A 26729-nucleotide genomic window follows, 5' to 3' on the forward strand; every position below is an offset into this window, starting at 1 on the left:
TGGAAACTGCAGGCTGGAATCTTATCTTATTGATCGCTCTGTTGATGCTGTTTTTTCCCTAAATCCCGCGTGCCCACCACCTGCTCCTTTTGTCGTTACCTCTTTTGTGTTATTGCTTACAAAGATACACAAGGAATATCATTGTCTCTATTTACCAATTGGGTTTTGGGCTTATTTTTCTACTGGGAACAATTTGAACACACACAAAAAAAATCCGAATTAAGTTTTAATTAGATTAATCCAATGTGTTTTTCTCATCGATTGTTAAGATTTTTCCAATGTGTTTTTCTTATCAGTTTAGGTCTATTGACCATATTTTTACAAGGCAACCTATCAAGATATTGTCATTCCTATACTTCTCTTTTGAGTTTGCTAATTCATAAAATAAAATTGCGTGAAAAATGGTACAAACTTACTTTCTCACATTGAGTGACCATTTTCTTGTTATGGTAAATGGGAAAACTCTATTACTAAGTTTTGATTAAGAATTCCTTTTTCCTTTACTGCAAATATGGATCTTTACATTGGAACACTTGAAAACCAATCGGAGTTTACTTCTCAGACAAAGCATCAGAAAATATTCAGAGGAGTTTTTGCTGATGGAGAGCTAGGGTAAAGCTAGTGGAAAAGCACATAACGAGTAGGAGTATCCAAAGGAACAATATGCCAGTATTTTTTTTTTTTAACAAACAATACGCCAAGGGGAACGGGTATGCTTAGCCTCATAATAGTCTAGTAATAAGGTGGCTTAAATTCGCCTTTACCGAAAATTAAACCTAAGACCTATCACTTACAAGTGAAAAAGAATACAACTAAATCGTAATACTAAATGATAATATACCAATATTTTGAATCAATTAAAAGTAGACAATTTAAGTATGATGACTGTTATGTGTATATTTATTGATTGGATGCATTCGATGTGACGAAGAAACCCTCATTTTGTTGTTGTTATGGAGATTGATTTCATGCCCTATTGGAGGCTCCAAGACACCTTTCTCCCATGTATTATTCCAAAAAAAGAAAGAAAGAAAAAATGACATCGTTTTTTTTTTCCTTTTCTTTTTTTGGTTTTCTAACTTGGATCAAATGGTGGAGTGGGTTGAAGATTAAATTGAAACGTGCGGTCTGGATGGTAAGAACAAGGCTTTGCAGATTTGACTTCTAATGTTCGATTTGGGTCCGTAGGGATGGGCTGGTCTGGTAGTTGGACCTTATAATTTCTCCAAATGTTGGGTGTAGGACATTGCCGGCCCTAACCAAGGGCAACTAGGGTGACCACTTGGGGCTCCAAGAACTTGTTGGAAATTTTAGAGATACGGATGCTACTTGTCTTATAACAATTAATGTATTAGTATATGATAATTTTCATTGCTATAATTAGACCCAAAAAAAAAAAACTTACAAAATTATAGAAAATACTTATCTTTTAGAGTATAGAAACCGCTCTTCGCTGATGCTTCATTACAACATTGTAGTTTTAGGCGTGTGATAAGTAGATATTATACTATATATTTTACCCTAATCTTATTAATTTATTGGTTATTTTGGAGTGATTCAAATTGGAAGAGGTTCGTGAGTCTTTCAAGATGATTTATCAAAGTTTCAGCTTTTTCTATTTAGCTGTTTGACCGTGGCAATGAAATAAAAGCTTAGCGCGCAGCTTTCCTAGATTGACGTTTCTGGACATTTTGGGTATTTTGGAGGTCAAGGTGGCATATTTTGAGGAACATTTATTCTGAGGATTTATAGGGGATGTCTTCAACTTTCAAAAGAGACCTTTTGGGATCGAGTTGACTTGGTAAGTCAAAAGTCTGATTTTCTTAGAAATCCAAATTTTAATTCAAATAGGAAACCTTTTATTTTCTGGTTTATTATTTTATTATGTTTCCTAGTTTTACTCTAAGACCTTTTAGGGCTTTATTTTGTAGTAGGTTAATAAAGATATTTAGCCATTAGGGTTTTGGAGAGAGAGAGGAAGAGACACATTACTTAGCTTTTGACGATTCAAGTTTATTTTCAAGGTGTTTTCTATCATTGTTTTTAATAATATTTTGCTTTATGATTGTTCATAAGTAATTTCTTTTGCTAGGGCGAAGCCTTAAGCCTTAACAAGAATATGTAATTTCTTTTCAATTTACTTATGATATTATGCATGCATGTTTTGAATTATTAATCACCGTTTTAAACTATCTAAGTGTCTTAGTGATTCGCGACCATTAGGATATTTAGAAAAGTAATTCGATGCAATTTTGGTCAGAAGGTTCCCTAAAATTGTTGTTGGCTTCTTGTGTTTAATAATTGTAATTTCACTTAGGATGAGCACTACATCTTAAGGGTTGCATGGTTTTTCAAAGGGTTTTCATAAAACTTAATGAGTCTTTCATGTTCATATTTGATCCGAACGTCCGGACGAGTTGTATGTTAGATATACGTTCTATGTTGGAGGTTCCAAGTAGGATACATATTAGGAAAACCTAACCTTCGAAATATGCAGGCATAAGCAATTGGAAGAATTATGTATGATTGTTAAGGTGACAGCGGAACCCTAATGTTTCTTTAAATTGGTTGTTAGTTGATTTCTCTTTATTATTATTATTTATTAAATTCGTTTTTATTATTTTAAATTCTAAAATCAACATTTTTCAAACTTTGTTTTAAATAATTAATTAAAAATTGGTTTTAAACACAAATTATTCATTCAATCCATGTGGAAAACGACGTTGCTTGAGTCGTTTATATTACAACTACCTTGGTCTCTTACAAGTATTTTTAAGTGTTTTTATCCCTATTTATACAGGTGGTAAAAATCATATCAACGTGTTAGACATTGCCTTTAAGAGTTGATTTCTCCCATCGGAGACAATGTCTTGGTATAGCAGATTATAGCACCCTTATAAGTGTTTACTTGCTATATTCAGGTCAGGTGAACATCTTCATTTTTCCTTTTAGTGTAAATTTCTAAACATATATATATATATATATATATACATATACATATATATGCATATGGAATTGCTTTGGTACTCCAAAATTCTCATTTTGCACTTGAAACTTTCTATATCTAGAAAGAAAGATACACTTGTCAACAGTGCATAATGAAATTTTTGAAGTCCAATAACAGTGTGTGTGTGTGTGTATGCAAAGGGATCCCCATTTTTTTCAAAAAATGGGTATTAGGTATAGGGCTTACCCCATATCGAACTTCAACGATCTGAACCGTCTATTTTGTAAGTCTCAATTCATAGATCATCCTTGGAAAAATTGAATTCAATCGAAAATCATTTGCCTATTTAATTATCAAGATAAAATTTCATTATTTCTTATATAACAAAGTATTCGTTAATTTAACCCAATTAAATGTCTTAAACATTTCCAATTTGGCTAATATTTTATAAGGATGATTTATGAGGTGCAACTTGAAAAATAAACAGTTTGGATTGTTAAAGTTCGATGTAGTGTGGATCCCATAACTAATCCTCATTTTTATTAAAAAAAAAATTGGGGATCCATTTCCTTAAAAATTTCCTATATATATATATATATATATATAAAGGGTAATGCTAGGAAGATTAAATTTTTAAACTAAATTTTGAAACTAAATGATGTGTTACCAAGAAGAAATAAGCACATTAAACAACATTGAAGTAATAATCCACTCATCAACAACCACATCATTTAGTTTACAAAATTTTATTTAAAAATTTAGTCTCACTAACATTACTCATATATGAAACTATCACAAGGAGACATTGGCCAATGAATGAGAACTCGAAGAGCATATTATTATACAATAAATTTCTAAACATATTACCCCCAACGTTAGGATATAAGGAAAATATCAGTTTTTGTTTAAGAAGGAAAACTGATATTAGGACATGGTATGGTGCACATGATCGATAGACTAACAATATTAGACTATGTAGTATAAAACCAACGTTATAATGCATCAGTTTTGATTTCCAGTAAAACTGAAATTAGGAATGAGATTAAAATGATCAATAGTCACATAGTACTACAGTCTAGTGATATTCTTTTTCACTTATAAGTGAGAGATCTTAGATTTGATTCTCGCAAAAGATGATTTGAACCACATTATTGCTAACACATTATGAGGCTAAGCTCTCCCTTTTACTCTTAATGTAGATGATAACATTTGTTCAAAAAAAAAAAAATTATAATGATTAGATTGTTACGAAGAGCCACCTTATTTGAGGCAATGATTTGCCTTCTCCATCAACTTTTAAGGCTCTCTCCTTGATCTCTTCCCCTTCTTTCTCAACCATCAGTCTTCTATTTGTTCTTTCAACCTCACCTCTCTCTCTCAATCCCATGCTCCAACTGCACCTCCCTTGAAAGTTGGCTCTTCCTTTAATTGTTATTTACTATTCTAAGTTTTATTTTCAAGTTTAAATAAAGTGTACTTGAGATAGGTCGACAGGGATTGAATGGTAAGTGAAGTGTGGGTTTAGGGTTGAAGGGTTGAGGTGGCTGAAGCGGGTGTGAATAATGAATAATAGTTATGGAGAAGCTTTTGGAGTGTAGAACGTTGGCCAGTGTAAGATAGAAGTGATGTGGCCTTGAAACGGCAGTGGGAAGAGGATCACTCTCCTGCCTTTGCTGTGCTCCATTATTGTATCGAGAATGTTAGCGTTTTCTTAGCTCTCCTGCCTTTTCCGTGACGCATCTATTGTGGTTATTTTAGAAGTGCTTAGGACTGTAGGTGAGTGAAATTAACTAATATTATGGCTAACGATTTTGCAATTTTTTGTTACCCAATCATCATGGAGTGAAGGTGATAAAGCGTGATTTTATACTTTGTGGATATAACATGAATTTATAAATGTGTTTGTTATCTTGTAATCATAAGATTTTATGAAATGATATATCTATGAATATTTGAAGTAAGTGCAAACTGAAAGGGCTAATAAAGGACTGCTGTCATAGTATTACGGGGTTAAAAGACATCGAGCCTGCACCTATAACAATATGGTATATGGTGGTCGTGCTTTGTTAATCTGTATTGTCGACCATTACTATTTAGTGATTGTGCTTGGTAGAATCAGCACCGGGCATTCATTACTTTTTAGCATGAGTGTGGTGCTGGATGGCCATACCAGTTCTAAGGGATGATTGTGCTTGGTTAAGCCGGTATATGCGCGATCATTGCCTCATCAGTAAGCTCTAAGGATTTGTACTTGGTTAAGCCGCCATGGGCGACTACTACCTGCTTGGTTACTTGAGTGGGTTGAGGACTTGCGGGCCTCGTACAAACTGTGTCACTCTAGGTCCATTCTTTTGTTACATGTATGACAGAAATGATTGAGTACTTGTGTGGGTCAATCATGAAAAGTCAGTTGAATGCTAGTGTGGATTCATTTGAGATTTCCAGTGATATTTTCGTATATGTACAAATAATTTATGAAATGATGTTTTTAAACTGAGATTGTTTGATTTTTAATCATATATTTTCACTTATACGAGCTTTGCAGCTTACTAGGTTTTGTCACAAGCTCTACACCTTTTCACGATGTAAAGTTGTTTTTGTAGAGTAACCAGTGGTTGGATTTTTGAGCATATAATTTGGATTAATTTAATTCTAATAATTAAAAATGTAGTTGAAATAAATAAATAAATATGATATGCAATCCCAATTTTATATCTAGTTTGTTGTAAATCGATAAAGCAACAATGAAGATGGTGAATAGTCAAGTAAAATCGATAAAGCAAAATTTTCATACTCTTTCAAATAAGAAATGTTAAGAAGATTAAGTGGATTTTTCATAAACTCTCTGCCACCTCACATTTTTAGTATAATATTTTATAATATTAGAACAAAAATTATGTCAAAGACATAACATGCTGAAAAGTCATTAGAGAGTTATATTTTTAAAAGTCCGCTTACCATTTCTATTTCCAAATTAGGCAATATTACCTACTTCAACATAAGTAGGCAAAGCGGGCCCACAACCTCTTTTATTGTAAACTATTCTATGTGGTCCCCAAACTGGGTTTATATATTATTTATCTTTTTGATGAATAACAAACAAATATGTGAAAGAAAATAATATAACACTGTTTTGTCTACTTAGTTTGCTTAATCCGTTGAAGTAACAAATTTTTTCCATAAGATAAATGAGTGGATAACATGCCACATAAGCTAGTACAGTACAATTTTACCTATTTTCTTGCTCACACCGTAGATAGATGCACTTATGCTTCTTATTTCATTCCGCTCATATGTGAGGCTAAACTTACCACCTCCCTTTTAGTGTATATAATATCATATGTTCAAAAAAAAACAAAAAAAAAAACCACCAACTATCCCTCTCTACCGTTATACCACCCACCTGAAGATCATTCTGTTATTTCATTCTACTCAAGGCTAAGCTTATTCCTTCCCTTTTAGTGTAGATAATATCATATGTTCAAAAAAAAAAAATAAATAAATAAAAGAAAAGAAAAAACCACCTACTATCCCGCTCTACCGTTATACCATCCACCTGAAAATCATTCCGTTTTAACTTACCTCTTTGATCCTATAATATATATACCTTTTTCTTTTTCTTACCTATATGGAGAGTCTCACTTTTGAGAGATTCTTTTTAGCATTTCTCATAAATTAATGAGTAGAGAGATTTCTCAGTGTGCCTGGAATACAGGACGAGACACCACATATCATAATATAATTGGAGAGACATTTGAAAAAAAAAAATCTTCAATTTTAGAATAACATGTGGTGTTCCATCTAATGCTTTTTGCATACTGAAAAATCTCTTCAATGAGTAATGCTAAGTAAACTAATTTTTTAGACTAAATTTGTAAACTATGTGACGTGTCACCAATAAAAAATAAGCACGTTAATCAACACTTAATAATAATTCAATTATTAATAACGACGTCACATGATTTACAGAATGTGGTCTCAATAGTACTCTCTCTATCCCAAATCAAATTTAGTTTTTCTCCTGCCGCATTATATAATTTAATAATTTGATCATGATCCGTGCATATGCATGTGTGTGACTTTGAACACCATGAGACCAGTAAAGAAAACCATTGGGATACTATAAATCATATTTATGGCTTGTTTTGAAGTGTTTTTTAAATGATTGAGAGCGTTTTTTATGAAATTGATTTTGGGTTCCAAAATCACTTCAAATGCTTTCTGAAAAAACACCGGTTATGCTTCTTGTATAAAACACTTCAAGTGTTTTTCCAGAATCCACTTGAATTTTTAAGGATCAGTTTCAAAAACATTTTTACTAAAAACGATTTCAATCATTTTAAATGCATTTCGAAAAGAAGTTTATAAGAAGGTACCAAACTTTCAAACCCAACTTAATGGAGAAGCTCCATCTAACAACAATTTAACGATTAAGGGCATTGGTACCTAACTACCTTTCAAACAAAATCTTGTACTACCAAACTTAGTGGAGAAGCCCATGCTGCACACGGAAGTCTATAAAATATTAAGGGCATTTCTTTTCGATAACATATATTAAGGTCAAGGTCCCAAACTCTCATATTTAATTATAGCTTGCTCTTAACTTAATGGAGAAGCCGCTGCTCCACACAGCCGGTGACGGTGACGTTGAGTTGAGCAATAAGCCACTTCTTTATGAAGGCACCAATGAAGATTATGCACCGGTGAGGAGCTTTGATGCATTCCGGCGTATGTTTTGGATAGAGACAGTGAAGCTGTGGCAAATAGCCGGTTCGACTGTGATCACTATGATGTGTATGTATGGAAATACCGCAGTTGTTGTGCTCTTTGCTGGTCATCTCGGAACTATTGAGCTCTCTGCCATCTCCATTTCGCTCACCGTCATCTCCATATTCTCTTTTGGAGTCATGGTACTTAACTCTTTTCCTTTCTTCGCATTCTTTTCCTTTCTTAACATTCTTTTCCTTAACTCCTTTCATTGGCACACGCATCACTACTAGAAATTTTGACTTTACAGACAAAATAAATTTATCGGCAAAAGTCAAAATTTGTCGGTAAAGACTCTTTCACGATGAAAAAATTTGTCGGCCATTTTGTCGCGCAAAGCATGTCTTGCAAGACTCTAGCCGACAAAATTCAACATTTTGTCGGCTATGAAGTGGTTCTTTCCCGACAAAACATATTTCGTCAGCATTCTTAAACCCCAACAAAAATTTCTGTCAGAAAATGATTTTTAAGCCTACAAAATGCACCGTTTTACCAACAAGATGTGTTCATCGGAAAAGATATTTTGTCGGCACTGCCTTAGTTTACCGACAAAATTAGCTTTGTCGGGAGAGAATTTTAATTTATAAAAAAAATAAATGCTTGAAAACACACAAAATAATTTCTAATAATGCTGCTTTGATTAGTAATATGTATATGTACAATGGTTATACAAAGTATTATATTATACAATAATCATATCATACTCCCATTCCTCAGTATCAGTTTAGCAATAGTTTTGCAATAATATCTATCAAAAATAATACAAATGGTAATTATTATATATGACAACATAAGAAAAAGCATCCTTAAAACCGAAACAATCAAATTGTAGCTAGGAATCTTTCTATAAGTAATAACATTATGGAGCTGCACTGATTCACACTACATCATGAAAAAGATACATTCAATTGAAGATACTTTAACACAACAATCTGTTAGAAAATGGGGATGGGCTGCAATTAACACCATAGTTACACTAAACAATGAAAACTTAACCATTTGTCAACAAGAAAGCATGTAATCACGTAATCAAGCATATGGTCAGACTTGAATTTCACTTGCATGTTGGATGATAAAGCATGTATTCATGTAATCAAGCATATAGTAAAAGATATTCCAAACCTTGCAATCAACATCTCAGACCACCTGCCATTTGAAAGCTACTCTTTAATCCCTTAATAAAATGCAAATCAAAATGAATGAAAGAAGGTACAATAAGTTACGCAATAATAATTAAAAGATATTCAACTCTGGGATTAATTAGTTGTCCTCAAGAATACAAAGAAAATCCTCAAACATAAAAATTTTCTCACAACTTGATCAAATTGTATTAATGACGACAGTTGCAACTTATTGGGGAATCAAAATTGCTTACACAATGCTCCTTGCTCATGTCTAGCATAGACATAATCAAACTATTCGTCCATGTACAATCAAACTTACCAATGCAAAGCTCCTTGCTCAATGTGTTGTGCACAATAGAGGGACAAAATATACAATATATTCTTGTCATTAGCTGAATGGTAGAGTAACACAAGTTAGGAACCCATGAGAAAACATAACAGAGGGATAATTTATACGATATACTTGAGATAAAATTCACCATTACCAGCTTCATAAGCAAGTGCAACTACATCAACTTCAAGCACAAGCAGCTGGAATAAAAATAACAAGACTAATTTAATAGTATTATTATTATAATTTCGATAAAGAAAAGACTAAGTTAATATAGACTTGCACTTGTCAAACCAAGCTATTAGAAATCTTTCGAAAGAACATTGGACCTGCACCTACTTTAGTTTAATAAAACCACACATAAGCCAAACAATGGACTTGCACACAAAAACCTCCAAAATAGTAGCAGTATTGCAATGTGCAATGAACATATCAAACAAAACTTAAACCACAAATAACATGTGATATCATTAGATATTTGGAACCCTTGACAGGTGATATATTTACAAATCATTTTGCGGATTGTCATTTTGATGAGACAATCTTCCAGTCATTAGGGGGAGAAAAGACCGCTCCAGAAGAATGGCAAGAGATGACATGGGTTGTTCCCACCTTATCTCATTTTGATCCACAAAGCACTCAATGTGAAAATGAGGTGAAAGGGATCGTTCACCTTCAAAGTATTGCTAATCAAATGCCAGATGCATTTAATGATGCTTCAAAAGTGACAAAGTCACATATACCAGCTGCAAATGCACCTGTAAGAATGGATGTCCCTGTTTGACAAAATAAAGTGACAGCGAATGAATCATCTGGTGCACGCCTGAAGTGTGGTAGACCCCCAACTTCAAGAGATCCAGTCCCTCGAAAGAGAAAGACGAGGGCACAGCTGAATCCAAATGAAATCATTCAAGAAAAGAAATGAATGCTAAATCCCCAATTCACGATTCTGGAAAAGAAAATGTCCTTGATGAGACACGTGTCCCTGAAGAGACAAAAGTGCATGAAAGCAAAGAAATCTCCACAAATTATGCATGCACTAACGAATTGTGGGATTGAAATGAAATAATCATAGACGACATGTTCGCATTCTTAGTAGCCAGTGAAATCATATTAAGCGATGATATTGAGCCCCGCTATGTTCATGAATGCAAATAGAGACAAGATTGGCCTAAATGGAAAGATGCAATCCAGGCAGAATTAAATTCCTTGGAAAGGCGAAGTGTTTTTGGACTGATAGTCCAAACCTTGCCTGATATAAATCCCGTGGGTTACAAATGGGTATTCACAAGAAAGCGCAATGAGAAAAACGAGATTGCAAGATATAAAGCATGACTCATTGCACAAGGTTTTTCACAAAGACCTGGAATTGATTATGAGGATACATACTCTCTTGTAATGGGCACAATTACTTTCCGTTACTTAATAAGTTTAGTGGTTTCAGAAAAACTTGACAAACGACTTATGGATGTCATCACCACGTATCTATATGGAGAATTAGATACTGACATAAATATGAAAGTTCCAGAATGACTTAAGTTGCCCGAAATGACTAACAAACCACGAGGTATGCTCTCAATCAAATTGAGGCGATCATTGTATGGGCTAAAACAATCTGGACGAATGTGGTATAATCATCTTAGTGATGTCATTTGCCCTTATGTGTTCATTAAGAAATCTAATTTTAGATTTGCTATAGTGGCAGTATATGTCGATGATATGAACCTAGTTGGAACTCCTGAAGAGCTCAATAAAACTGTTGAATATCTGAAAAGTAAATTTGAAATGAAAGACCTTGGAAAAATAAAATATTATCTCGACCTGCAGATCGAGCATTGTGCTAGTGGAATTTTGGTCCACCAATCAGCTTATATTGAAAAAATTCTAAAGCGATTTGGAATGGACAAGGCTTATCCACTTAGCACACCAATGGTTGTTCGTTATTTGGACATTAAGAAAGATCCATTCTGTCCAAAAGAAGATGATGAAATGGTCTTTGGTCCTTGGTCCAAAAGTACCATAAGGATCTGGTCATTTGTGGATTTCTTTAAGTAGAAGAGGCCCATGTCTGTTGTCTCACAAAGGTATTGCAAAACATCTTTGATTCATTTCTAATGGCGAATTGTTGGAGCAGAGCTATACCTTGCAAACAGGTTAACTGAAAAAGCTATATCTGGTCAAGTACAATGTGCTAAATACAATAAAAACACATATTACACTCGGATATGGTACTTCTGGACCAAGGACCATTTCATCATCATCTTTTGGACGGAATGGATCTTTCTTAATGTCCAAAGAATGAACGATCATTGGTGTGCTAAGTGGATAAGCTTTGTCCATTCCAAATCGCTTCAGGATTTTTTCAATATAAGCTGATTGGCGGACCAAAATTCCACTAGCACAATGCTCGATCTGCAGGTCGAGACAATATTTTATTTTCCCAAAGTCTTTCATTTCAAATTCGCTTTTCAGATATTTAACAGGTTTATTGAGTTATTCATGAGTTCCAACTAGGTTTATATCATCGACATATATTGCCATTATAGCAAATCTAAAATTGGATTTCTTATTGAACACACAAAGGCAAATGACATTGTTGATATATCCTTTTTTGATCAAATACTCACTGAGACGATTATACCACATTCGTCCAGATTGTTTTAGCCCATACAATGATTGCCTCAATTTGATTGAGAGCATACCTCGTGGTTTGTCAATCGTTTCAGGTAACTTAAGTCCTTCTGGAACTTTCATATTTATGTCAGTATCTAATTCTCCATATAGATACGCATTGATAACATCCACAAGTCGCATGTCAAGTTTTTCTGAAACCACTAAACTTATTAAGTAACAGAACGTAATTGTGTCCATTATATGAGAGCATGTATCCTCATAATCAATTCCAGGTCTTTGTGAAAAACCTTGTGCAACGAGTCATGCTTTATATCCTGCAATCTTGTTTTTCTCATTGCGCTTTCTTATAAATACCTATTTGTAACCCACGGGATTTACATCAGGCAGGGTTTGGACTATCAGTCCAAAAATATTTCGCCTTTCCAAGGAATTTAATTATGCCTGGATTGCATCTTTCCATTTAGGTCAATCTTGTCTCTATTTACATTCATCAACATAGGGGGTTCAATATCATCGCTTAATATGATTTCATTGGCTACTAAGAATGTGAACATGTCGTCGATGATTATTTCATTTCAATCCCACAATTCGTTACTACATGCATAATTTATGAAGATTTCTTTGCTTTCATGCACTTCTATCTCTTCAGGGACATGTGTCTCATTAAGGACATTTTCTTTTTCAGAATCATGAACTGGGGATTTATCATTCATTTTCTTTTCTTGAGTGATTTCATTTGGATTCAGTTGTGCCTTCGTCTTTCTCTTCCGATGGGCTGAATCTCTTGAATTTGGGGGTCTGCCACACTTCAAGTGTGCACCAGATAATTCATTCACTGCCACTTTATCTTGTCAAACAAGGACATCCATTCTTACAAGGGCATTTGCAGCTGGTATATATGACTTTGTCACTTTTGAAGCATCATTAAATGCATCTGGCATTTGATTAGCAATACTTTGAAGGTGAAAGATCCTTTTCACATTGAGTGCTTCGTGGATCAAAATGAAATAAGGTGGGAACAACCCATGTCAGCTCTTGCCGTTCTTCTAGAACGGTCTTTTCTCCTCCTAATGACAGAAAGACTGTCTCATCAAAATAACAATCTGCAAAACTATCTGTAAATATATCACCTGTCAAGGGTTCCAAATATCTAATGATAAATGCTGAGGTCTCATTTTAGTGCGTTGTGGCGGTGCAATAGGTACATAAACAGCACAACCAAAAACTCGTAAATGTGAAATGTTTGGCTAATGCCCAAACATGAGTTGTACTGATAAGTATTGGTGGTTGGCTATAGGTCTCAATCAAACCAATAATGCAGCATGTAAAATGGCATGTCCCCATGTAGAACTTGGCAATTTTTCTTTCATGAGCAGAGTGTGGGTTATTAACTGAAGCTGCTTGATCAACGCTTCTGCTAAACCATTGTGAGTATAGACATGAAGAACATGGTTTTCAACATCAATGCCCAATGTCATGCAGTAATCATCAAAGGTTTGGGACGTAAATTCACCAGAGTTATCAAGTCGGATTGACTTAATGGGGTAATTTGAGAACTATGCTCGTAACTTAATTATATGAGTAAGAAGTCTCACAAAAGCTACATTTCGAGTAGACAACAGACAAACATGTGACCATCAAGTAGATGCATCAACCAAAACCATAAAATATTGAAATGGTCTACAAGATGGTTGAATAAGCCCACAAATATCTCCTTCAATTCTTTGCAAAAATGATGGGGATTCAGCATCAACCTTTAGTTGTGATGGCCTAATTACCAGCTTTCCTTAAGAACAAGCCTGGCAAGGGTTATCATTTGAGATAGCAATGTGTCTGCTCAATAATGGATGTCCATTAGAGTTGGTAATGATCATACGTATCATGGTGGATCCTAGATGGCCCAGACGATCATGTCAAAGCATGTAAATTTTTGAATTAATGAACTTCTGGTTCATGACAATATATGATTCAACTGTTTTTAGGTATGTATAATATAATCCACTCGACAAACCACGCAACTTCTCCAATATACTCTTCTAGGTATCATGCATAGATACTCCACATTTTCTGCATTTTTCGTTTCAAAATGGTATCCATTTAAACATATGTCTTTGAAACTCAACAAATTTCCAATACATTGAGTAGTATACAACGTATTTTGTATGAACAATATTGTTCCATTTGGTAACATAATCTGGGTTTTCCCTGATCCTTCAATTACATCTGATTGGCCTGATATTGTTGTTACCTTTACTTTTGTAAGCATTAAGCTTTAGAAATACTTTCGATCATGAAGTATTGTATGCGTGGTTGCGTTGTCTGCAAGATAAATATCTCCGCCATTTCTCATGTTTTCAGAATAACCACAGTTTTTATCCAAGCTTTCTGAGTAAAAGGGATCATAGTTAAAAACAACTTATTCATAATAAAAGGGAAATTGAAATGCCACTTTTATTGAATTGAAATGCAAGTTTTAAACTACAAGTTCAGAATAAAAGATACATCAAACATAAATGATTCAATCGGACCGGTACACTTCATTCCCTTTTTCCATAATGAAGTCTGAAACATCTAAGTGGGTTGTGTTCAACTACCCTGATAAGTTGAGCACTGGATCAGGTATATCCATTGGTCCAGCCTGGTTGAGGAAATTAATCTCGACACCCTTTTCTTTGAGGGAGGCTTGATATAGATCCACTAGCTGTTTTGAGGTACGATAGGTACGCGCCCAGTGCTCATTGCCACCACACTTATGGAAAGCTCCTTCAGAGTTTCTATGAACGTTGTTCATATAAGCTTTGCCTTTGTGGCAGTTTGCATTCTTGAAGCTCGGACCTGAATTATGCCTTAGAACCTGGTTGTGAAACTAGACACCATGATTCTTACCCTTCCCGTTCCACCAGCTTCACTTGTGGCCACATCCTCGTTTGTAATTATTGCCACGAGATGATGTGGTGTTCCTTTCAAGGGAAGCAGCATTCATTTCTACGAATGGTGCCGATCCAGTAGGTCGGGACTGATGACTCTTCATCAGTAGCTCATTGTTTTGTTCAGCTACTAAGAGCACAGATATCAACTTGTTGTATTCAGTGAAGCCTTGCTCTCTATATTGGTGTTGCAATAGCATGTTGGAGGCATCAAAGGTGCTGATAATCTTTTCCAGCATATCATCATCAGTAATGGTTTCCCCACAAAGCTTCATCTGGGATCTAATTCTGAATATCACAGAATTGTACTCAGCCACTGACTTAAAATCCTAGATACTTAGGTGAGTCCACTCATAACAAGCTCTTGGAAGAATCACCGTTTTATGGTGATTGTATCTGTTTCTCAATGCCTTCCAGAGAGTTAATGGATCTTCAACCGTTAGATACTCGCTCTTTAGTCCTTCATCAAGGTGGTGACGAATAAAGATCATGACCTTCGCCCAATCTTGAGAGGATGCACTATTTTCCTCCCTAATGGTTTCTCCAAGATTTCCTGCCTCCAGATGGATCTTGGACACTACCTAGGTAAGGTAGTTCTTCCTAGTAATGGTCCAAGGCAACAAAATCAAGTTTTTCCAAGTTAGTCATTTTCTTTTCTGAAAGAAAAATGATATGTTTAAGAACTTGCAATAATATGTATTCCTGGAGGAATCCAAAATGATAAGCACTTGAAACTTCAAGCTCGAGATTTACATGATTAATGAGAATGGCGATTGTACCGCACCATTCTCATTGAAGTAAGTATAGGATGAGTGATTATTTCACACCACTCAAACTGCAAGAAAATTTAAATATGCAAAGAAGGGTGGACGATTATACCATACCATCTAAAATTGTAGTAAAATTAAATAGCAGGCAAATTTAAATATGCAAGGTGGACGATTATACCGCACCATCTAAAATTGCTGTAAAATTAAATAGCAGGCAAATTTAAATATGCAGAGAATGGTGGACGATTATACCATACCATCTAAAATTGTAGTAAAATTAAATAGCAGGCAAATTTAAATATGCAGGGTGGACGATTATACCGCACCACCTAAAATTGCAGTAAAATTAAATATGTAGTCCAAGATGGGCGATGATACCGCACCATCTTTGATCGCAGTAAAATTAACATAAATAAATATTGAGTTAGTAATCAAGAACTACACCAAACAAGAAATCAAATATATAAGTAATTGTTAAATCAAGAACGAGAAGCAAGCATGGTGCAAATAGTTCTTCACAAGGGTATATCTAGCAGGTGAGGCAAAGGAAGAAGAAAAACAATAAAATCCTAGGAGGAAACATTTTCGGCGGATGGAGATGATAATTGTTTAGGGTTAGAGAATCGTGCTGATAACATGTTATAAATAGGCAAAAGTTAGAGAAATAACCTTTGCTAAAGACAGGAGCGAAACGGGTGCAAAATATCACACTATAACTTTAGTAGCTATAACACAAAGGATGGCAGATAAAGAGAGAGAGGGAAATATACTAATATTATTTATTTGATTCTTTCTTTCGCAGTGTGTATTTTGATAACACACGGATCACTCTATTTATAGAGCTACTCTCATGAGAACATCTATAAATGATATGATGACTACTTTTGACAATATTACATAACAACAAATATATCACTATTCTTTTCACGTTTTTCCAAATGCATGTTGGTATACTAATGCATGTGGGATGTTAGCATACACCATATAGTTTTTACAACATATTGTACATTATTAATACAATTTTTATGAAATATAATCTAACTAAATGGAAAAAAAAACATGTGAAGTCCATAGTGGTCAGGTGACCACTGTGAGCCTATGATGGCACCGTCTATAGTCACTTTTCATATTGTCAATTGATTTTATCATAGTAGAACCTCAACTTCCTTCGTATCTAACATATTACATTGTCAAATTGTCCATCAAAATTATTGTACTAATCAGGTACGTTTTGTTGAAACATATTGTACATATTGTTTGGAATAGAGAGTGCTCTAGAGGCCAAACGTTGTCAAATATTCTGATACATTTAAAATTTTATACTAGGATATGATATATATGTTATGTTGTGAGACGATCAATGTCCTAATTATGATGAATTGCAGCTTGGGATGGGGAGTGCTCTGGAGACCCTATGTGGACAAGCATTTGGTGCTGGACAAGTTCATATGCTTGGAATCTACATGCAGCGCTCATGTATAATCCTATTTGTAACCAGCATCTTCATCTTGCCGACCTACATCTTTGCCACGCCGATTCTAAAGTGGTTGGGCCAAGAAGACGACATAGCTAATCTAGCCGGAAAATTCACACTCCAAATAATCCCCCATCTGTTCTCACTTGCTGTAATTTTCCCAACTCAGAAGTTCCTCCAGTCTCAGAGGAAGGTGAAGGTGCTGGCATGGATTGCTGTTTTGGGTTTGATCGTAGAGATAGGAATGCTAGGGCTCTTCATCTATGTGTTCGATTGGGGCACAACGGGGGCAGCTGTGTCATTTACCGTCACGAGATGGGGGATGGCAATTACTCAAGTTGTGTATGTTATGGGTTGGTGTAAGGAAGGTTGGACTGGATTTTCATGGCTGGCATTCAAGGAGATTTGGGCATTTGTAAGACTTTCCCTTGCCTCTGCTGTGATGCTCTGCCTGGAAATTTGGTACATGATGAGTATTATCATTCTCACAGGACATCTTTCTAATGCAGTTATAGCCGTTGGCTCTCTTTCTATCTGGTAATTTGGATCTTAAAACTCAACCTTTTAGGGAGAAGACTTTTCTATACCAAGTACATTACTGTGACTACATTCCAGTTTAATAACGCGTTGTTATGTTGGAGAACTAAAACATATGACATAGTGACGTATTTACTGATTAAGTCTTTCGCCTTTTTATGGTACACTATAATTTAGCTTGTGATTATTTCTAACAGTATTCCCTCCTCTCTTTTTTTCCCTCTTTTGGATTTCCTTAGCATGAGCATCAATGGATGGGAAGGAATCTTGTTCGTTGGAATAAACGCCGCAATAAGGTGAAACATTGGACTAATAGTTCTCTGAATATTACCACACGCTTCTTTAAAACATTTTTTGGTGATCCTTCTTTGAAATTATTTTGAAGTGACAATAATAATTTGTTTTTTTATTCTGCAGTGTTCGTGTCTCTAATGAGCTTGGATTAGGACGTCCCAGAGCAGCCAAATACTCTGTCTATGTTACAATATTTCAATCTCTTGTACTTGGGATTCTTTTCATGGTTCTTATTTTAATAACTAGAGACGATTTCGCCGTACTTTATACAAGTGACAAGGAGCTGCAACAAGCAGTCACTAAACTAGCTTACCTTCTTGGTATAACTATGTTGCTTAACAGTGTCCAACCAGTAATATCAGGTATTAATTTGAAAAGTCACTATGTTTTATGCATATTCAAAAGTGTTGTGCGCGCGTATTATGATGTCATGCTTTCTTTTTTGTGAAGGTGTTGCAGTTGGAGGTGGATGGCAGGCAATGGTAGCTTATATAAACTTGGGTTGTTACTACATTTTTGGACTTCCTCTTGGATACCTTCTTTGCCATGTTGCAAATTTGGGAGTCATGGTAAATTTATATATATTTTTTCTTTCAATGATGCCCAAGTTAATTTGGCAACTCCAACAACGACTGTAAATAGTTTAATTTCCAAGTATTTGATGAGTTAGTTGACTGATATTGTAGGGCCTTTGGGGAGGCATGATATGTGGAACCGCTCTCCAAACCATACTTCTGCTAATTATACTTTACAAAACCAACTGGAACACAGAGGTAATTAGTCAATAGCTTATTGCGAATCTCTCCAACTTTCGTTTCCGCATTTCATTGTTTATTCATATTGAAATCAAATTGCAGGTGGAGCAAGCAACAAATCGCGTTCGGAAGTGGGGTGGGCAAGACATCAAAACTGAGAATGTAGCTGAAATTATATAAAAAAAAAAATTCAGTTTAGTTGAGGTATGTAAATATCCACTTTTTTTCTGCAAGTAAATGATAGATTAGGCGAGATTAACTCATCATTTCTCGTTTAAAGGGTGCCCAAAACACCCACAAAACTTAATTGCGACGGTGAAAGAGAGCATCACTTCCAAGAACCCCCAGCGCATCCCCTCTTTCAATGCAGGAAGAGGATTATCTCTCATCCTAATCTCTCTCCCTTTCCCTCCCCTCTTATTTGAACAGTTATAGTTTAGCCACGTCAACATCTTATATTGATTTTTTTTATAGAGACAATAAGACAAAAAACAATACATGAGAGGAAGGGAGGGAAGGGGATGGGAATAGGTGGGGAGAGACTCCTACTCCTTCAATGCATCGCCTCATTCAATTTTGTAACTCTTAGATCAGTTAGCTTTTGGAGGACCATAATTTTCTGGACCCAAGACATGTGGCACCTTAGGTGGCAAGAAAGACCAGAATGGTTATAGTGCGTGATGTTTAGGCAAACAAGTTGAGAGGCCTGATGTGGATCAGAACAGGTTACTTTTATAGACATCTTAGTCAGTTTGGACTAGCCTTAGTCAGATCGGACTAGCCTTAGTCATATCGGACTAGCATTAGTTAAACAAAGTCAGAATACCAAGCGAAGTCAGACAGACTAGGCTTAAGCTCATTAAATATATTACTTGTCTTTCAACTAGGCTTAAGCTCATTAAAGATATTACTTGTCTTTCAAGTAAGGAAACCCTAATTAAAGTCAAATTAGGATATCTTAGGGATTAGGCAGCATCAATATTCTAGTAAGATTAGGTATCTTATCCTAGATTTTCTCCTAGATAGTCTCCCTTGGATGAAGATTACTCTCCTACAAGGACTCAAGATCCCTATAAATACACTAGCTTGGGTATTTATATGGGATGATCACTTTATTCTCTACAAGACTATCATAGATATCCACATACATTCACATATTTCCTTCTACAAAACCACAATACACGTGTTCTGTTTATCCCTAATAGAGATCCCATACTGCCGTCTAGGCATAGACACATTCATGGAGAACTCATCTCCTCACCCTATCATAGGTCATTCATCAAGAATGGTTCATGCTATTCTTTCCGGATTCAACCACACCCCCAATCAACCTCATTCTCCCCAATCAACCACACCCCCAATCAACCACACCCCTATAAATACACTAGCTTGGGTATTTATATGGGATGATCACTTTATTCTCTACAAGACTATCATAGATATCCACATACATTCACATATTTCCTTCTACAAAACCACAATACACGTGTTCTGTTTATCCCTAATAGAGATCCCATACTGCCGTCTAGGCATAGACACATTCATGGAGAACTCATCTCCTCACCCTGTCATAGGTCATTCATCAAGAATGGTTCATGCTATTCTTTCCGGATTCAACCACACCCCCAATCAACCTCATTCTCCCCTCAGCTGGTGATCATGGACAATTCCAATTTAGTTCTCGCCTCCATCTGCGGATGTCCGCAAATTTGGTTCCAACATTTTGAATGCAAATATTTTTACTGCTTTGCAAAAAGATAATGTCATGAATCAATTTGCTCATTTAATTTTACTACGATCAAGTTTAATCCAGAAAGATAACATCACATACTATTTGGAGAGGCCTCCTTACAATCAAATAAACATTTGGTTTGGATACTTCATCAATTTAAAAAATAAAATCCTCCCCAAAAGAAAGATGAACTTATTGGTACTCTAAAATTATGATTACGTATGCCTCCCTAATGTGAAAAAATAAGTACTAGGTATTATTCTCACGGAAATCATGATTAAATTGAATCTTTTACTTTTCATTTTAGGTCTGCATATGAGTAATGTTAGACTTACAACATAATTGTATCATATCTTAATGTCACATGCGTTATGTAATGTAATGTATTCAATTAATATTTAATGAAATATAATTGGCATGAAGTTTTATATTACTTGTCATATCATGTAGAGTTCATTACAGATAGACACATTCAACTCATATTTTCTGGACAAAAACCTACCTATATATAATCCAACAAAAACCAAAAATTCAAATAAACTACGATGTAAGAATACAAGTAACCTACTATTACAATTTATATACAACATATGCCACATCCCTTCTAAACTGTTTCTCACCCACACTTGAATTTTGGCTCTAATCAAATCATTAAAAAACAAACTAACGATGCCTACGTTTTTTTAGTATTTGTTTTTAAAATTTTCAAATATCTAATGCATTTCCATATATAATAACTATATCATTTAGTATTGTTCAATGGAATCGTTTTACATATAAATTAATTTACCTACTCCTTATTATATATGTAAATAGGTAAACTATTAACGTACCTACTCCTTATTATATATGTAAGTGTGAAAATTGTTTTACAATATTCTAAGTAGGTAAACTAAAATATAAATTAATTCACTTATATTTGGAATTGTTACTTAGATATCTTTTCAATACAAAATTATTACAATATTTCATGGAAAATATCAATGAAATACTATAATTTTTTTTTATTTACCTATGATTATCGAAGAAAATAATAATGTATTATTTTCATAATATATAAATAGATGTGGAAGACCAAAAGTATTGTGGGTAACTCAGGTAAATTAGTCTTCCTAATACCAGCTTAAGTTTTATCCGCTGGTCAGTTGTCACATCTCGGTACGGGCGAGACCACTTCCCGGGCCCGACTCCACCGTAGCACAATATTGTCCGCTTTGGGCCCCAACCACGCCCTCACGGTTTTGTTTTTGGGAACTCACACGAAAACTTTCCGATGGGTCACCCATCCTGAGAATGCTCTCGCGCGCTACTCGCTTAACTTCGGAGTTCCCATGGAACCCGAAGCCAGTGAACTCCCAAAAGGCCTCATGCTAGGTAGAGATGAGAATATACATATAAGGATCACTCCCCTGGACGATGTGGGATGTCACAATCCACCCCCCTTAGGGGCCCGACGTCCTCGTCGGCACACACGTGACCAGGGTTAGGCTCTGATACCAAATTGTCACATCCCGGCCCGGGCGAGACCACTTTTCGAGCCCGACTCTACCGTAGCACAATATTGTCCACTTTGGGCCCCAACCACGCCCTCACGGTTTTGTTTTTGGGAACTCACACGAGAACTTCCCGATGGGTCACCCATCCTAAGAATGCTCTTGCGCGCTACTCGCTTAACTTCGGAGTTCCCATAGAACCTGAAGCCAGTGAGCTCCCAAAAGGCCTCGTGCTAGGTAGAGATGAGAATATACATATAAGGATCACTCCCCTGAACGATGTGGGATGTCACACCAGTAGTATATACATTTATTTTTTATTTTTTAGAATCATTAATTCTCCATTTCAGTTTGTTTAGTTTGAAAAATATTTCATGACATTAATTTACATAATATCCATATAATTAATGTAGATAACAAATAAGTAATTGGGGGTGTATTTAGGCATCTAGAAATACAAATTGTGTAAAGTCAAACTTAATTAAGAAATTTGATTAAAAAAATATATAAAAAAACTTAATTAAGAAATTTGTTTAGGTGGAGCCTAATCACTAAGTTCAGTTAGAAAATTAAATTATGTGGAGTTTTAAGTAAAAAAAAAAAGAAAAGAGTTTCAGAGGTTAAAGTCATATTTTTATTTTCATGTATTACAGAAAAATGTAGCATGACTAACAGATTTGAGTTAATTATTCTTTTCTTTAAAAAATTGGACCAGTTAGTGGTTTCGCCACAGCAGTCCATCATTTCAGAAGATTTGAGTTAATTAGTGGAGAGGATTTATATGTAATAAGTGTTTATTCAATTGTACGTGGTGTTTCTCTATTCGTTCAGGGCACTACATCGTAGGGCCGGCGATGGTGAGTGGGAGTCCGGCGGCTGCTTACGGAGCTCACCATGTGGCTCATGGTCATGGGGGTCATTATCAGTACATGGGGGTGCAGCACCATGGAAAGCACCACGGCAGGGGGTGGCAAGTTCAAGAAGTGGAAGTGATCATCCAGCTCTCGTATTTTCACAACAAAAAAGTATATTTACTGAGTTTTTAAGAATTTGAATAAAACACGAAATTATGTATAAATTCCATGCCGCTGAATTTTTTTTACTGTAATTCATTACTAAAGAGCTGCCTGAGTTTCATCATTTCTTAAATATATGAATTCATTTTGTTGTGTTCTAATTGTTTGGGTTGAATTTGGTATCAACCTAAAAAGAAAATCAGTATGTTAATCCAAATTCAAGCATCAATTCATTAGTCCTTTAAAAATCTACAAGAAAAATAATATAAATACATTTTTATTATAATTTGTTGACAACTGTTAATAATAGTGAAAAACGTTCCCGAACAAGTGGATTGGAGTCATTTGTCAACTCTCCTCACTTATGCATTGAAGTCATTTTTCCGACAAATTATAGGTTTGATGAGTAAATATATAAGAAAAAAGTGGAGAGATATATGTGTTTTGGATAACGATATTCTCTTTTTGCACGTTTTTTAATTTTCTTATTTCTTTTTTCTCTTGATTCTCTCTTGATTCAATCTTTAAGGTAAGAAAGTAACTAATTTGTTAGTGTACTTGAAATACGTTCACGTGAAGTTATTATTTCATTCAAATTATAATAAATATTTTATTAATAAATTTAAAAATTAACATATCAATACATAAAATAATACATCACGTGATTTGCGTTTCAGTTTTAGTACCTATAAAAATTAGTAAAAATCAAGTTCATTGTGATTTTTGTAAGTGGGTGACTTGACAAAATTATTGCGTATGTAGAGGGAAGGGCATCCTCTTCGGATCCCTTTTACCTGAGCTAACTGAGCACGAAATCCAAACCTTTGAAATTTAATCCAGCAATTAAAAATATAAGACTCTATTAAAAGTTTTAATAACTTTAGCTGTTTGAGAAATTTCAAGCACCTGAATTTTTAGCTCAATTCTTATGTAGAGAAAGACAAAAAGATGATGGGTATGTATGGATAATGGACCGCATGGCCCAAGTAAAAGGGAGCCGACGCGTGGAGAAGATATTTGCCGCGTCCGATCACGACCAGTTTAGGAAGGCGCGGAGAGACCGCGTCCCATCAATATAGCAAAAACGATAACCCATATAAAATTGGAGGGGACGCTACTCCATCTCCCCAGCATCTCAGATCTTTATTTCTTCCTCTTCATTTGGTTTTCTACTGAACAAAAAAATGGGCGGTGGGAAGGACAAGCAGCACGAAGACGAAGCAGCAGACAAGGGGCTTTTTAGTCAACTTGCACACGGACTCGGAGGAGGTTCTTACCCGCCTCAGCATGGGTACCCTTCCCAGCACGGCGGCTACCCTCCCCAGCAAGGCGGCTACCCGCCCCAGCAGGGTGGCTATCCTCCCCAGCAGGGCGGCTACCCTCCACAAGGTTACCCGCCCCAGCAGGGTGGATATCCACCGCAAGGGTACCCGCCGCAGCAGGGATATCCTCCCCAAGGATACCCGCCTCAACAGGGGTACCCACCGTCTGGGTATCCTCAGCCTGGCCATCAGGGCTCATCTGGTAATTCTATTTTTTTCCCGATCTCGTATGAATTTTTATGTGAATTGATGGATTAATCGGTGAAATATTGGTGGAAATTAATTACCACAGTTTTGGATCTGATGTGCTTTATATATTGCGAGACGTATAACACATGATTTTGTTACCCTAGTATGCATGTTTTATTAATTTGTAATTTAATATGTTATGATCTGCAAAAGAGAATCAAGTTTCAAATTACCCCAACCCGGGAGGCACGAGTAGAAACACAACACCCTATTTTTTGTTATCAAAGAATTTTCTTCTTTATGGTGGAACTAAGCACAATAGCGTTTTAGGATTCATACAGCCGACCCTACTTAGTAGGAAAAGGTTTTGTTGTTGTTGTTGTTGTTGTATGGTGTGATTGGACGAAGGACTTTAAATTTCGATGGAACTCGGGCTAAATTTGTTGAATGCGCTACAAAAATATGCAGTACGTTGGAGAGACTTTGAAATGAGAATTTGAAATGTGTCATTTGAAAGGGATTCGTTTAGTGTCTTGGATTGGTAGCTTTACAGTGCTTAACTAGTTCATTGGCAGCGTTTTTATAGTGCATTTTTAACAATCGAGTCTTAAGTTCCTTGGAACTATAATGTCGGAATGATCTTAGTGCATAAATGTCCATCTAGTCATATGAAGTGCTCACAGTCGTATGTCTAGTCTCCTCTTACGATTACTTAGGCCTTGTGATTATCAGCTGATTAGGGTTGTAATTGTACTTGGATTTAAAGTTTTCTTAGCTTGTGGAGCTGTTCTCTGTACTCTCAAAGTTTCGTAGTTTATTTCTCTACATGTCTTCATGTGTCAGTTTGATTCTGAGTGCTTGTGCTATTTTATCTCTGCAGGACACCATGGCGTAGGGACGTTGCTGGCTGGTGGTGCAGCCGCTGCTGCAGCTGCTGCAGGTGTTCACCATCTCACTCAAGGTGGTCAGCATGGCCAAGGTTCTCACGGTTCTTATGGTTCTCATGGTATGCTTCCTGGCGGTTATGGTGCTCACAATGTTGGTCACGGCTTTGCATCACATGGCGGGAAGCATGGCAAGTTCAAGCAGGGGAAATTCGGGAAGCATAAGAAAGGCAAGTTCGGCAAGCACGGTGGAGGCAAGTTCAAGAAATGGAAGTGATGCGTATCATACTGATCTTATGGATAAATAAATAAGCTGTCAATTACGATATGTGGTTCGATGGAAGTCCGTTATGTGTTTAATTCTGCAGAATTTGAACCATCTGTTTTTTCCTTATGACTTTGATTCTATATATGTTGCCTCCTTGGCCATTTGACCCGCATTGTTATTATTTCTTCTTGTAGAAATGTGATTGTTTATGTCTGAGTTTTACACATTCGGCTTTGTCTTAGGAATTCTGGCTTTGTTTCTGTTATCCATTTTGGGTCCTTATTGTTTATAATGCATTTCAACGATCAGAACTTGTTCACACATTTTAGGTTCACATTGAAAGATCATCCACGTAAAATTGGTCATCCAAATTTTATAATTGTTTGATCACGTAGAACGCTTATAGCAAGTGCTTATGAGCAGGATGGTTTTACAAGTTCAAACAGACGCTTGCTAGTTTTTTTATGGGGGCTTTTAGATCTGGGTCTAAAAACATAGATGGTTTTAAGAGTGAGTTCAATTATCTAATTCCATGTTTTTATTTCTTTTATACTCATTTTATATTTTTTTTAAATATTAAAAATCTTCTAATATTATGCATTTTTCAATTCCAAAAAATCTAATTAATATCTTACAACAACAAAAACTAATATACTAATATAAATTATCTACAAAACATTCTACCTTAACTCAAGTAACAAATATATGAATATATATTATACATGTAAGCGAGATATGAAACCTAACTAAAAAGTAGGAAAAAAACATAATATACCTACAAGCAAGACACATTAATTTGTGACACGTTGATTATAAAAAAAAATTTGTCATATAGATACATAAAAATAATTAACCTGTGATATAGGTTGATTATAAAAATTAAAAATAAAATCTATAAATGGGGTTTAAAGCAGGGGGAAGAACAAGAAATAATAAAAAAGAAAAAGAAATAATCAAAGAGATAATTAGGAAGAAATTTGATTTTTATAATAAATCTTATCATTGAATAGATAATTATTGATAATTAAATAATTAAATTTAAAGAATTAGAATTATTTTAATAAATTGGACTATTCCTACTATGGGCTAAAAAAATTGAACTTATATCAAGTTTTTCCTTTTTTTTTTTTTTTTTTTTCAAAAGCCCTATGATCAACAAAACAAACCCAAAGTCATAGCCCATTGGGCCTATGCAATAAAACCCAAAAGTATCTTTGTTATCATCTTTATGTGCCCAAATTACCCCAAAATAAAAAAACCCTTGG

At 35.3% G+C, this 26729-nt stretch overlaps 2 protein-coding genes across 3 annotated transcripts; both read left to right on the forward strand.

Moving 5' to 3' along the window:
* The first annotated feature begins 7493 nt into the window (after positions 1–7493).
* On the forward strand, positions 7494–22960 carry LOC137721497 (protein DETOXIFICATION 35). 2 transcript variants are annotated; one of them, XM_068460593.2, is made up of 8 exons: positions 7494–7857; positions 16886–17511; positions 17751–17807; positions 17929–18167; positions 18256–18374; positions 18492–18578; positions 18663–18764; positions 22617–22960. In XM_068460593.2, the coding sequence occupies exons 1-7, from the start codon at positions 7555–7557 to the stop codon at positions 18738–18740; spliced, it is 1509 nt and encodes a 502-aa protein (XP_068316694.2). In that variant the 5' UTR covers positions 7494–7554; the 3' UTR covers positions 18741–18764; positions 22617–22960. The 2 variants fall into 2 exon arrangements, with proteins under 2 accessions (XP_068316694.2, XP_088550593.1); XM_088694467.1 differs by having other exon boundaries at positions 7513–7857; positions 18265–18374; positions 22617–22756.
* Positions 22961–23714: 754 nt separating this feature from the next.
* On the forward strand, positions 23715–25690 carry LOC137720480 (uncharacterized). Its single transcript, XM_068459554.2, has 2 exons — positions 23715–24325; positions 25193–25690. Exons 1-2 carry the CDS (start codon positions 23986–23988, stop codon positions 25471–25473), a joined length of 621 nt encoding a protein of 206 aa, XP_068315655.2. The 5' UTR covers positions 23715–23985; the 3' UTR covers positions 25474–25690.
* The last annotated feature ends 1039 nt before the right edge of the window (positions 25691–26729 follow it).

Source organism: Pyrus communis, chromosome 1 (genome assembly GCF_041283825.1).
Source record: "Pyrus communis isolate YQ-2024b chromosome 1, ASM4128382v1, whole genome shotgun sequence".
Taxonomy (NCBI): domain Eukaryota; kingdom Viridiplantae; phylum Streptophyta; class Magnoliopsida; order Rosales; family Rosaceae; genus Pyrus; species Pyrus communis.

Bases quoted from the DNA above. Each gene is read 5' to 3' on its own strand.
- LOC137721497 (XM_068460593.2), top strand. From the start codon at position 7,555: ATGGAGAAGCCGCTGCTCCACACAGCCGGTGACGGTGACGTTGAGTTG. The intron at 17,512-17,750 runs GTAATTTGGATC...GGATTTCCTTAG, and splicing joins GTTGGCTCTCTTTCTATCTG to CATGAGCATCAATGGATGGG. The intron at 17,808-17,928 runs GTGAAACATTGG...TTTATTCTGCAG, and splicing joins GGAATAAACGCCGCAATAAG to TGTTCGTGTCTCTAATGAGC.
- LOC137720480 (XM_068459554.2), top strand. From the start codon at position 23,986: ATGGGCGGTGGGAAGGACAAGCAGCACGAAGACGAAGCAGCAGACAAG. The intron at 24,326-25,192 runs GTAATTCTATTT...TTATCTCTGCAG, and splicing joins TGGCCATCAGGGCTCATCTG to GACACCATGGCGTAGGGACG.